Source organism: Eublepharis macularius, chromosome 11 (genome assembly GCF_028583425.1).
Source record: "Eublepharis macularius isolate TG4126 chromosome 11, MPM_Emac_v1.0, whole genome shotgun sequence".
Taxonomy (NCBI): Eukaryota; Metazoa; Chordata; class Lepidosauria; order Squamata; family Eublepharidae; genus Eublepharis; species Eublepharis macularius.
This window is the reverse complement of record NC_072800.1, coordinates 38,858,012-38,870,235: the sequence shown is the minus strand read 5'-3', so window position 1 is coordinate 38,870,235 and position 12,224 is coordinate 38,858,012. Positions and strand designations below refer to the sequence as shown.

Sequence of the window (12,224 nt, the reverse complement as noted above, 5' to 3'; positions counted from 1 at the left end):
TTCATTTGAACCTTCTGCCAAGTTAATTATGGAATTGAGAAACTGAGCCCAAGAGGCCCCCAGCCATTTAGGTTATGGGAGACATTTTTGTTTAGCATCTGACTGTGTGTTCAAATAGTGCTTATTACAGCAGCACATAAAATTTTCCTTGTTGCTGCTTTAACTGGGGTTCTCTCCCCCTCCATAGGTATACTCTCATAGTTGCACTTCTGGCTTAATTGTGTAGCTTTAATGGCATCAAGCCAAAATAAAATTAGCCATCGGGAGAATTTGCAATTACCATGGGAAATCTTGACAAAAGTATTGGGTATTGTATGTTACATTTGCAAATTAGAGACATTCTCCAAGGAGGCAGTGTGGGACTCATCGGATGTGACATAGTGGATAGAGTATACAGCTGATAGACATATTATACAGACATATTATACATATATACATTGAGCCTGGGGTCCTCACCCTGTGTAACATAGCACCCCACCGGACCATTTCAGGTAAAGGAAAACAGTGAAAGAGCAAGCTTCAGTCCTGTTCCCTGTGCACACTGCTGTCATAATCTGAATTGGATACCATGTATATAGGAACTGAGGAGAACCTGCAACTCATATCTGTTTCATGGGGTTGGGACCATGGTTTAAAGCCCTTCTCAGTCAAAGTGACCTAACTGAAAGCACTATTGGGAAGATAAAGTAAATGTTCTGAAGTACCTCTCAAATGTTATAAATTTGAGTAAAATTCTGCCCAGAAATGATCTCTGAAATCACACGATGTTTTCAGGCATGGAGTGTGGATACAAGATAGGAAATTAAAACCATTTCCATTCCCAAAGCTAATAGAAATATTTCTGTCCCTTCAGGTCCCAAATATTGTATCTTGAGTAGAGATGGACACAAACTGGGGAAAAAACGAACCATGCGGTTCATGATTCATCAAATTTCATGAACCACGAACTTTCATGAACCTGTCCCTGGTTCGCGAACTGATTCATTTGGTTCGTGAAAACATCACATCCGGGTCAGAAAATCATCGCTTCCAGGTCAGCAGAAGGTCTGTAGGAAGTCCATCCCCTGTCGCCTAGGAAACTGATTGATTGGCATCAGGCTGTCTGCAGTCATGAACCAAAAAACGAACCAAACGAACCAGCCTAAAGTTCGTGGCAGTTTGTTAGAAATGGGATCCAATGAATCGCGGTTTGCGAACCATGAACCGGCCTGGTTCATGCTTAATTTTGGTTGTATTTCAGTTTGTGCCCATCTCTAGTCTTGAGAGCCGGTATGGCTAAGTTTTGGAGGAAAAAATAAGAGTGATTTCAGCTTTTAACAACTTATAATGTTCAATCCTGTAGGTGTTTTCACATCCAAAGGAAGTATGGTTCTCTAGTCAATGTTATTGATGAGGGACATAAAGCAAAGGTCAATTGTTTCCAAACTGATATTCAAAACAGTACAAGTCTTGTGTTCAAACTACAGAAAAATATAAAAGCTAAGAGCAGAAATAAGCATAGCTGTTTCCAGGGCTTTTTTTCAGCGGGAACGCGGTGGAATGGAGTTCCGGAACCTCTTGAAAATGGTCACATGGCCCCGCCCCCTGATCTCCAGACAGAGGGGAGTTTAGATTGTCCTCCGCGCCGCTCCAGTGGCTCCATCTCTGTCTGGAGATCAGGGTGGGGCCACCAGCCATGTGACATTTTCTCCGAGGGCAACCCACTGAGTTCAACCACCTGTTTTCCCAGAAAAAAAGCTCTGGCTGTTTCTCTTGGTATGTTAAAACAGCCCAGGGTTTAGAGTCAGGTTGTAGAAGAAGGGGAGAGGGAAATAGCCTTTCAGCCCTGGCTCAGTTTCTCTAATAGAAACTGGTCTTCCCACACTTTATTAGCATTTCAGAGGAAATGCTTTTTTTTTCTCTTTTAAAACCAATAACACATGGACAGGGAATTTTAAAAAATGGTTGATATGAATTTGTGATCTCTGTCACATCCGCCTTGGGTCTAACTTAAGCCACCATTCTGAAACTGCCTTAGCATACACTAATATAATAATAGTCACCTACCTCATAGGATTTATTTTCAAGAGAAAGGTGTGTGTGTGTGTGTGTGTTATTTTTAGAAGTTCTGAAGTGGGTGTGAACCTGTTGCAGCAAGTATCAGTCTAAAGAAGTCTTACGATCTCTTCAAGACCCTCAGATTTATTGCAGATTATATTATGATTGTGGCATAAGAATGATGGGACAGATTCTTGGTATTAAGGTGTTATGCCACCAGAAAATCTGTTAGTCTTTAAAGTGTCAAAAGATGCCATTGACAAGTAGAGATGTGTCTGAAATTCTATGCGGTGGAACGGAGTTCTTCAAATATTTCTCTGGAATATGGAGTTCTGAAACATTGGTGATTATTTCCATGGTTTCCTTTAGGAAACCTCTAGTGTTCTGTTTTTAATTTCTGAATTTAGTAGAGAATGTTGTGAGTGTGCCACTTACCATTCTTCTCTCCATTTGAATCCTCTCCTCCCATTTCTGATATTCACGTGCACATTAATAAAAACACTGCAGAAAAACAGTCTTGACCTGAATGTATGTGCAAGATTTTGTTTGTTTGCATGGTTTTTTAAACCAATTACAAGGCACATGTGTGCATCATTAAACTTACATACACACACACACACACACTATCTTATGCAGTCAGCTATAGCACATCAGGATTTACTCTTTTGCAGCATCAGTGCACATGTCAATTATGGCAAGGAGGGAAAAGACAGAAAGTTACAAAAAAAACAACTTAGGCATGTTTGAAATTCATTTTAGCAATTCTCCTAGTTAAATTAAGGTGGAGTAAAATACAACTCCCAAGTGAAATTAGGAAGTAATAAAAGAATTAAATCAAGGAAACAGCACTTAAGCTTTTATACAGTAAGAATTGCCTTATAAGAGCATTAAAGATGCTAGAGTAACCCTCTACATTGTATGTGTGTGTTTTGTCTAACTTAGAATTTCAGTACATTAAATTAGCCAGACTGCTTCAGGGTCAAAAGCATTTTTCCAAAACTGCTGTATCATTAAACTATTTGCATTAGTAACACACCAAAAACTGACCCAGATCCAAATGTCTGTGTGTGGAGTCCTCTGTCAGGAGCAGCGCTTCCGGTTGCCCTCCTCTAAAGGCACCTGTCCAGCAATCTGTTTCCCAGACTCAGAGAAATTTCAGAAACAGCTTTGAATGCAGCACTAGGAGTTGCTAGGACCTGAAAAAATGAGGAGACATCCCAGGGTGCGTGTGAAAGGTGGTGCATATGCCTAAGGAGATCCTTTTGCTGACAGTACATTCAGTTCTTAATGTAAAAATAGATAGCTTAAAAATATAGATCTATTATTTCTTGCTCAAATGCCAGTGGGACCTAACTGAAGTCTGCCTGATGCTATCAAGGACCATATATTTTTCACTGCATTGTAAATTTCTATTCATTTAAATAGGATTTGGATTATATCATTTTAAACCCTTTGTATAAATTGACAGAGGGTTAGATTTGTTATGCCAAGGAGGGCTAGTCTGTGTTATTTTAAAATACATAAACAATTTATTCATAGGCTCTCAGACAGATAGATATGTAGATATTTTTGAGGAATGTGCATGTGAATGTTAATAAAAAAAATGAACTAAACTTTCCCTTTTTTTTAATATTGTTACTGTAACTCATCTGAATTAAATTATAACAGCAGTTGCAAAATTCCAAAAAGGTCATTAATACTTGACAATTTTTGGCACCTCAAAGTCCTATGAGGTCAAAAAAAGTATAAGAGCTAAACCACACAAGACAAATTACATGAGAACACTCAAGTGGAGAGGGATGCAATGTTAGCCAGGAAGTATAGTTTGAATTTCACTTCTCTCTACAGAGCCAGCAAATATCACTCCTCAGAGGGTTTGTTAATTTCACCTCTCTACAGAGCTGGCAAAGATTGTTCCTCAGAGGGAAACAAACACTGAAGAACAATCTTTGCTGCATCTGTAGAGAGGTGAAATTCAAACTACACTCTGAGGAGTGATCTTTGCCAGCTCTCTAGGCAGAGGTGAAATTCAAACTACACTTCCCAACTAACATTGCATCTTCCTTCAGTTGAGCATTCTTGTGTAATTTGTGTAGTTTAGCTCTAAGAGGAGAGAGAGTCAGCATGGCCCATATGATGGGTAGTCATGTTGGTCTGCATTGGAACAGCAAGATTTGCGTCCAGTAGCCCCTTAAAAACCAACAAGAGTTCCAAGGTATAAGCTTTCAAATGTCATTCTCTGTTTGTCACACGGTTGTTTTATATTCCGCCAAGTTACAGATCTTGCCAACAGCTTCTGTGTTGAGCATTTTCACCAAACATTACACTGTCTTTGTTAGCAGCAGCAGTGCCACTCTCTCTTTTTGCCTCTACCATTTCTCACTGAAACACTGTGCATTTGCAGATTCTTCTATAGGTTGCTTTTTGGGTTTCCAGGTCCCCTTACCCTCCTGGGGGGGGGGGACTGGCAGTTACTGGGGGCAATTTCCCTGCGTGTGTGTGCAGTGAGGCATTCCTGGCGAGCACAATGACATAATTTTGGAAGTGATGTCATCACACCCGCTTCCCCCACCCCCGCCAGCCAGGTGAGTGGTGGCGGGGGCAGAGGCTGGGAGCAGGGATCCCCACCTCTACCGGGGGACTGGCAGCCCTAGTTACTTTACTATTGTGTGGCTGTGAAAATGTGATTTCCTGTAGGTTGTATGAGACTGCGGCTGTTGCTTAATATTTGAGATTTTCCCTTTTCTCACTCATGCCACTGTGTGTGCATGCATGTGCATGTGTTGCTGTGGAAACTTGGTATGTGTAAAGTGCCATCAAGTTGCAGCTGACTTATGGTGACCCCGATGGAGTTTTCTAGGCAAAAGACTAACAGAGGTGGTTTGCCATTGCCTGCCTCTGGGTAGCAACTATGGTATTCCTTAGTGGTCTCCAATTCAGCCAGGCTGACCCCACTTAGCTTCTGATATCTAACAAGATCAGGCTTGCCTGGCTGTCCACGTCAGGGCTTGTGCCTTTGCACACACTGAATATTTTGAAATGCTGTTAGATAATGTGTAGGATAATTTATGTTTCTCTCATAGATATACCCAAAAGCTTCTAGGTGCTTTATCAAAAGAAGAAATTTTTATGGGTAGCATCTATCAGCTAATACTTGTATAACACATTTAGGCATGTGATATAAAAACTCCAAATTCTCTTTTTCTAGTAGTTAAATAATTGATTTTTTGCCATCCTTTTCTTTGCACACAAAGTTTGCCACCTGAGGCAGGGGTCTCATTGAGTTCCATGGTATGGAGGCAGACAGGCTAATCACAACATGCCTTCTTTTGGCCAGTATTGTATCTTGATTTGTATGATTAACCATGGGAGTACTTATGCACTACCTAAAGTAGATTTCTTCCAACATCACAGCCAGCTGGATAACATACTTATATCAATATTCTTTCTTTCTTTCTTTCTTTCTTTCTTTCTTTCTTTCTTTCTTTCTTTCTTTCTTTCTTTCTTTCTTTCTTTCTTTCTTTCTTTCTTTCTTTCTTTCTTTCTTTCTTTCTTCACTTACTATATGGAAATTTGTAACTGACACACATAAACAAGTTAGCCCAAATGAGTCCAACCCCAATGACAGCTTACTTTGGAGTAGGTTTCATTGAACTAAGTGGGAGTTAGATCTGAGTCATTGTGCACATGGTTGGGCTGTTTTGAAATACAACATAGAATACTATAACATAGGTTTGCAGAATATTTCATTTTAATGGTGGGAGTTGCTACTAGTTCTCCTGTTGACAGGGTTATACTTCCCACATGTGCAATCTGAGTGTGTTAATATGATGATGATGATAGAATAAGAATAAGAATAATAACTGCACTTATATACCACTCTTCTAGACAGATTAGTGCCTCATCCAGAGTGGTGAACAAGTTAGCATTATTATTATCCCCACAATACAGCTGGGGAGCTGGAGCTGAGAGGAAGTGGCTTACCAATAGAGTGCCCAGGTGAAAGTTGTTGCTCAGAACACTTATTTTTAGCAGCAGCCACTCCTTGAGAAAGGTGATTTGGCCATTACATGTTTGTTTCCTCCAGGTTGGGCTTCACATATTTACATGGGCCATGTGAAAACTGCCCAGTTTGGTTGGCTCAACAGGCTAACAGGAGCGTGCAATACTTCCATTGAAAAGTCCACTCTGACAACCACTTTGTTTCCAGGTACCATTTGAAGTGCTGATTTTGATCTTGGTCCTATCAAGGTTTAATCCAGGGTATCCCAGAAAATGGCTTCTTCTGTTTGAACTTCTTTAGTCATCAGACTCTAATCCAGCTGTTGTCATTTTCAGATAGGCTTGTGTTAGACAGGTTGTGTTAGACAGGCATCTTTATGTTGGAGCACTTGGTATAGAACCTCCGTAAGCAAGTTAGGGAAACCTCACTTTTCAGTTTTGGTTATAGGCACTCCCTCAGCTTGAGTCAAAGTGGGCTGATTGTCAGTAGCAAATAGCACCTAAACTACCAAAAGAATGTAACCCCAATATTGTGGTAATGCCACTAGCTACTGATCTGCTCCCAAGCCCAATTCAAGGTGTTCCTTCTATCCTTTAAAGACCCACATAACTTTGGACCCTCACAAGTCTCCATCCCCCAAATCTCTAGCAATTTCTCAACTCAGAGCTGAGAACCGTCTTCCTAATACAAGCCCCCAGTGCTGAATTTTGGCATGGTCAGTAGTTCGTAAGAGGTCATTGAGGGCAATTTTATTCCACTGAGCATTTGGGAAATTAGATTTTTATTCCAGTCCTCAATAAGCTATACAGAAATCTGTTGCTGTTCAGAGCTTATAAGGGTGAATGTTCTTTAAAAAACAATTTAATTGATTTGAATGTTACTTTATTGATTATGTATTGCTGCTTTTAATTGCCATTTCAAGCATGTGGCTGGATATAAAATTAATAGTACATTTCCTTAGAAATAAAAGCCATTTAGGGCTGTTTTCGACATTGCTTACAAAATGCAGGAAAACTTTTGTGAAGTTGTATAAAATGCAAGAGGATTAATGTGCCTTTGTTTTGAACAGGAGATAGGACACAATTCTAGAGTATTGTTTGGTTATGGTTGTCTTCCAAAAAATGCTTGTTAATATTTTCAGTATTACACTGTTACGTTTCTTCCAAAAAAAAAAAACATTATGGTGGGCTACAGGATAACATCATCTCTGCTGACTGCTTTCTCCTGGGAACTCCACCCCCCTTTATATATTTATTTATGTCTTTATTTATTTTTGCATGAACTCCTTGTGATTTGCTCAACAACAGAGAAAACTGGCATGGGGTATAATCATTTTGTATATCCTCATGGATTTTGTTAGTTTGCATTTTCCCATGAATTATTCCATAATGAAGTGAATAGTACTACTTCAGAACAAGCCAATTGGGGATTGTGGCCTTCGTAATTTAAACTTCACAGCTTCTTTGCAGAACATTTTTGAGGACACTGCTGTGTATAACAAGTTCATTTCCTTGTAACATGCTGTGAGAAGACAAAAGTAGAGGAAAATGGTGGAGAAAATAAAATGGTTAATTAAAACATAAAAACAAAATGCTAATTGAATTCTACTGTGCTATATGCATAGTGGAGTTTGTAGGGTAAGCAGTCACTATGATTGCTCCACTGGCGTTAGGTGCATAATATATAAATATTCTAACTAAAATGAGCAAAATAATACTCTACCAGCATTTGTTGTATAGAATTTTTGGGAATGCCAATTCTACATCTTCTGGTGTCTCATCCATCATTCAGTGCCATCTATCACAAGTGCCTCTAGTTTTAAAGCTTTCATATCTCTGGTCTCAACTGGTTCAGAGTATTCATTTGCTACTACCACCTATAAAATTTTTAGTACTTATGTAGCAGTCATTTAATGTGCATTGTGCTTCGCTATCTTTGCACATGTATGTGTTTGCCCTCAATTTTGTAAGATAGGTCACTATTATTCTAATTTTGCAAAAGGGGAATGGGAGCCAAGAGATTTGTCCAAGGCTACAGAATAAACCCTGGTCAAAGGGGAGAGTTCAAAACCAAGTTTCCCAGATGCATGCCAAAGTCATTTTCCTGGTGACATTTTATAAGTCAGGGGCATCCAAGTTTTTTCAATATTGTGGCTCATGATCAGAAATCCATCTGTGCTGGCTGCATGATTTTTTAAATTGTCAACAGTGGTGAAGTATTGCTTGTTAGCTATTCAAAAATATGGAGCAGAATCAATTTTATTCACACACAGTTATAGGCCTAGCTCTAGTCACTGTTTAGTTTTGATCAAGCCACTGACTGGTATTTAAGAGATCGGACTATTCTTGAGAACCAGGTTGTTTTCAGTCAGGGCACATGTCAATTCTGACTCCAAACAGCAGCAGGAGAAAAATGTTTAAAAAAAAATATGTTGGTATCATCTGCTCCACGACATCACTTCCTAGAGCTACCCAATGCCACTTCTGTGTCTTCTTGGTGGACATAGTTCACTTTAGGCAGATGCTTGTCAGTAATTCTTCATAATTCTTTGGTCTCATGATGTAATTGTAGTGGTAATTGTAGATTTGCTAAAAATCTCAAGGAGGGCCACATTTGGCCTGTGGGCCACTTGATCTAAATGATTGTTCTAAATTATTGTGTTGGCTACAGAGACCAGCTTGGCTCCTAAGTTTCTGAGAAGGGTATACATATTATAAATAAAATAAAGAATGGACTTTAGGAACTGATCTACTGGATTCTATTGCTTTCCAAACTCAGTTTCTCTTCTAGCTAATTAAAATGTGAGTGTAAACAACAGTTTTTTAAAAAGTTCAGTTTAGTCTTTATTATTGCTTAATAAGGAGTCTTAAACCCTGAATTGAAACACAAGACATGGGTGCAAGTCCTATGGAACTCACTGAGCATCCTTCCTTCCATATGTGCAATGCCGTTTCTTTTACAAGAGAGACTGCTTTTTAATGTACATTTATGGATTATATTTGGTTTTGGAGATATTTCATATATGAAATTTTTTTGCTTTGTTCTAATGGTCTGTCAAAATAAAAATCTCTGTGTTGGAAACGATAAATGAGAGAGAATTGAAGAAGGTAAGTGGGACCCTTTAGGGTGTCCATGTGAAGTAGGGATGTTACTGAGTTTCAGAGGCCTGATGTAAAAAGTAATTGTTTCGTTTTCATGTGTTTTGTGTAACTCAAACACATTAGTCTTTATTTTTGTGCCATTTTCTGCTTCCTGACACCCCATTTTCCCCATTAAAGGTAAGCAATTTTAATTTTATGTATATGTCAGTTACAAATAAATATCATATAAGTGGCACAAAAATGGCCTTAAAATGCAATGAAGAACAAGTAAAATCAATAACAATGAAACTGGTAAAAAAGAAAATGCTTAGTGTAAAAAATATAGAATAGGGCATAGCCATACCTCCCTATTGCCAGCTGTAGCACAGGACCAAAGAAACTGTTCTTGGTCACTCCTGAATCCTCAAATCTTACTTTTCTCTAAAACTTTGCTTCATCTGTCTTTTAAAATACTTTAAAATATCCTCTCCAGAATATGTGCATTTAGTTTAATTTCTTAGAATGTGATTTGTTTGCAATGAACTGTTATTGGTTGGAGATACACACATTCGTTTCTTTTTCTCTTTTTAGTTCATACAGAAGGCTTACGGAAAATAAAAAAATGCAGCACAGTAAAGGCAGCCACGTATTTGTGGCTGCCTTTCTGTATTAATGCATATTGACCTAGTAAATGGAGATGTCTGCTGAAGAGCTGTTAAGCTATCAGCATTCTAGTGCTAATATTATTATAGCTTTCAGGCAAGTTTGTGTCAGCTGTATAGATTGCAGAAAGGATTAAGAGGAAGGCAAGAGTGAAGCCACGACCTTTCTCCAAGAGAGACCTTTACTTAAATTCCAAAAATATTCATAGAGATGGGTATTAAGGGAATTAGGTGTCCAAAATGTGTTTGAATGCTATGGAACTTGGGGGCTTAATTCTATTAGAGTCTTTGGAAATCAGTGCCCTGGTCACCAAAGGGAGGGGGGCATCTCTGCTGATCAGAGGTGAATGAAAGTGTAATAGCAGAAAATGTTTCTAACAAGGCTCACTGTTGATATCCACTGGTGAATTAATTTGATAAACATAACTGTAATACCCGTGGAATCTGGCCTTACTGGACTGGATATTGGAGCATAGCACAGTATCGTGGAGCAGTAGAGAGGAAAGGAATCCCCAACATGGTAGCTGAGGTTGGTAGGAAGAGATAACTTGCCAAGCATTTGATAAAGTGAAGGGGGGGGTCTTTAAAAACATTAATTTAGGCTTCTTTTTCTTTTTCTTAAAGGTTATGGTTTTGTAGATTTTGACAGTCCAGCAGCAGCACAGAAAGCAGTAGCATCTCTTAAAGCAAATGGAGTGCAGGCCCAGATGGCAAAGGTAAGATGAAGAGTAATCTTTGTTTTGAATTCTTTACCTTTTCTTGGTGTGCTTTTGCTTTCTGTAGTGAGAATTCTGAGGGGTGGTTTCATTGTTTTGCTCTTTTCTCAGTCATGGTATTTTGGGGATTTTGTTTTATTGCTTGCACAGATGTGCTGTTGGCTCTACTGCTTCTTGTGTCTGTTGGCTTTTGCTGTGGTTATGATGACTGCGTCCTATATTGGTGCTGAAGTGAGGCATTCCATATGTTCTGTAATTACCACACTTTCTTTTTTGCGTCTTATTTTCAAGGAACTTCATACAAACTGTGCTTGGTTTATTATTCTATACAGTTTCTTAACTATTGCATGTGTGAGTTTCAGTTTTGTGTATTGTACTACAGAGAGAAAGGAGATTTCCTTCTGAATAGCAGACAGGTGCTTGTATATGTTGTCAAACTGTTCAAGATGGTAGCCAGGGGTATGGGAGTTTCTGCAGGCCAGCTTGTTGGGACATGAGGGAACATGGTTTTATGTAGGCCCAAGATTTTGGGTCATGTTGAAGACAATGTTCTGCTGTTTGGTGGATAATCTGAAAGGATTCTTGGCTATGAGAGAATGATTTATTTAGGCAGTGTTTGTGGTTGAAGTACGATGGGTCAGCTGCAAAGCATATATAGGAGAATATATTGGTTGCCTTTGACAGCATGCTTTTGAATACAGCATGGGACATGGATGGCATACCTGGTTTTGAGTCCAGTGGCACCTTAGAGAACAAGAAGATTTTCAAGAGTCAGAGCTCCCTTCTTCAGACACCATGGCATACCTATGAGTGCTAGATATCACTAAAGCTGAATATATGCTATGGGTTTTATTTACCTTAAAACTTGATTGCTGTATTGCAGAATATGTTTTGAAATGAAATAAATAAAAAGATTATTCCAGTTTAAGTTGTTTCTGTCCACAGAGATCTCAAGCTTATATGTAATGAGTCTATGCTTATCAAATCCATTTAAATCCCTTTTCTAGGGGAATCTCAACATGTGGCTATGCCTGGCTGGAATTGTGACCATGCAACAGGAAAAGCCCTCTTCCTACTTTCCCTTAAGCTAATGACATGTACATTGGTAATATTCTGTGTCATTTGTTTCATTGTGTAGTCAGTTCATTTCCTTACTCTGTCCAATAATGATGTATCTGGAAACGATGGGAAACGATGGGTATCTGAAACGATGGGTTTGAGTTCTTCTCAAATGCTTTTCTTTTCTGCCTTTTATTGCCTTCTTTGTTTGTATCATATATGTATCCCTATATGCAGTTGAAGAATTAGGAGATGTGTAGCTTGATGGTTGGAAATCTGTTGAATATAGACAGGTAAATGTATCCTTGGTGTAATATAATGTGATAGGCCTGTGGCGGTGGAGAGTGCCATCAAGTCATAACTGACTAATGGTGTCCCCTGGTGGAGTTTTCATAACAATAACAGAGATGGTTTACCATTGCCTGTCTCTGCAACCCTGGTCTTTGTTGGAGTTCTCCCATCCAATTACTGACCAAGGCCAACCCTGTTTAGCTTCAGAGATCTGACGACATCAGACTTGCCTAGGCTATGTAGGTCAGGGTGATAGCCTTGTAATTTTATCTTTAGAATATCTATAGATTTGATGCTCACCCAAGGCTTCAGACAGTAATGGGCTATTCCTGCAATATTCTGACATTTGTTGTACCATGAGGGTGGGGAGAGGAGT

General features: G+C 39.0%; 1 protein-coding gene across 1 annotated transcript in view; it reads left to right on the top strand.

Annotated features, from left to right (window-relative positions):
- The window catches only part of RBMS3 (RNA binding motif single stranded interacting protein 3), a 1,028,342-nt gene that overhangs the window by 633,186 nt on the left and 382,932 nt on the right, over positions 1–12,224 (top strand). The window contains exon 6 of the mRNA XM_054991036.1: positions 10,407–10,498. Coding sequence (XP_054847011.1) covers positions 10,407–10,498 — 92 coding nt within the window. The remainder of the gene's footprint in view (positions 1–10,406; positions 10,499–12,224) is intronic.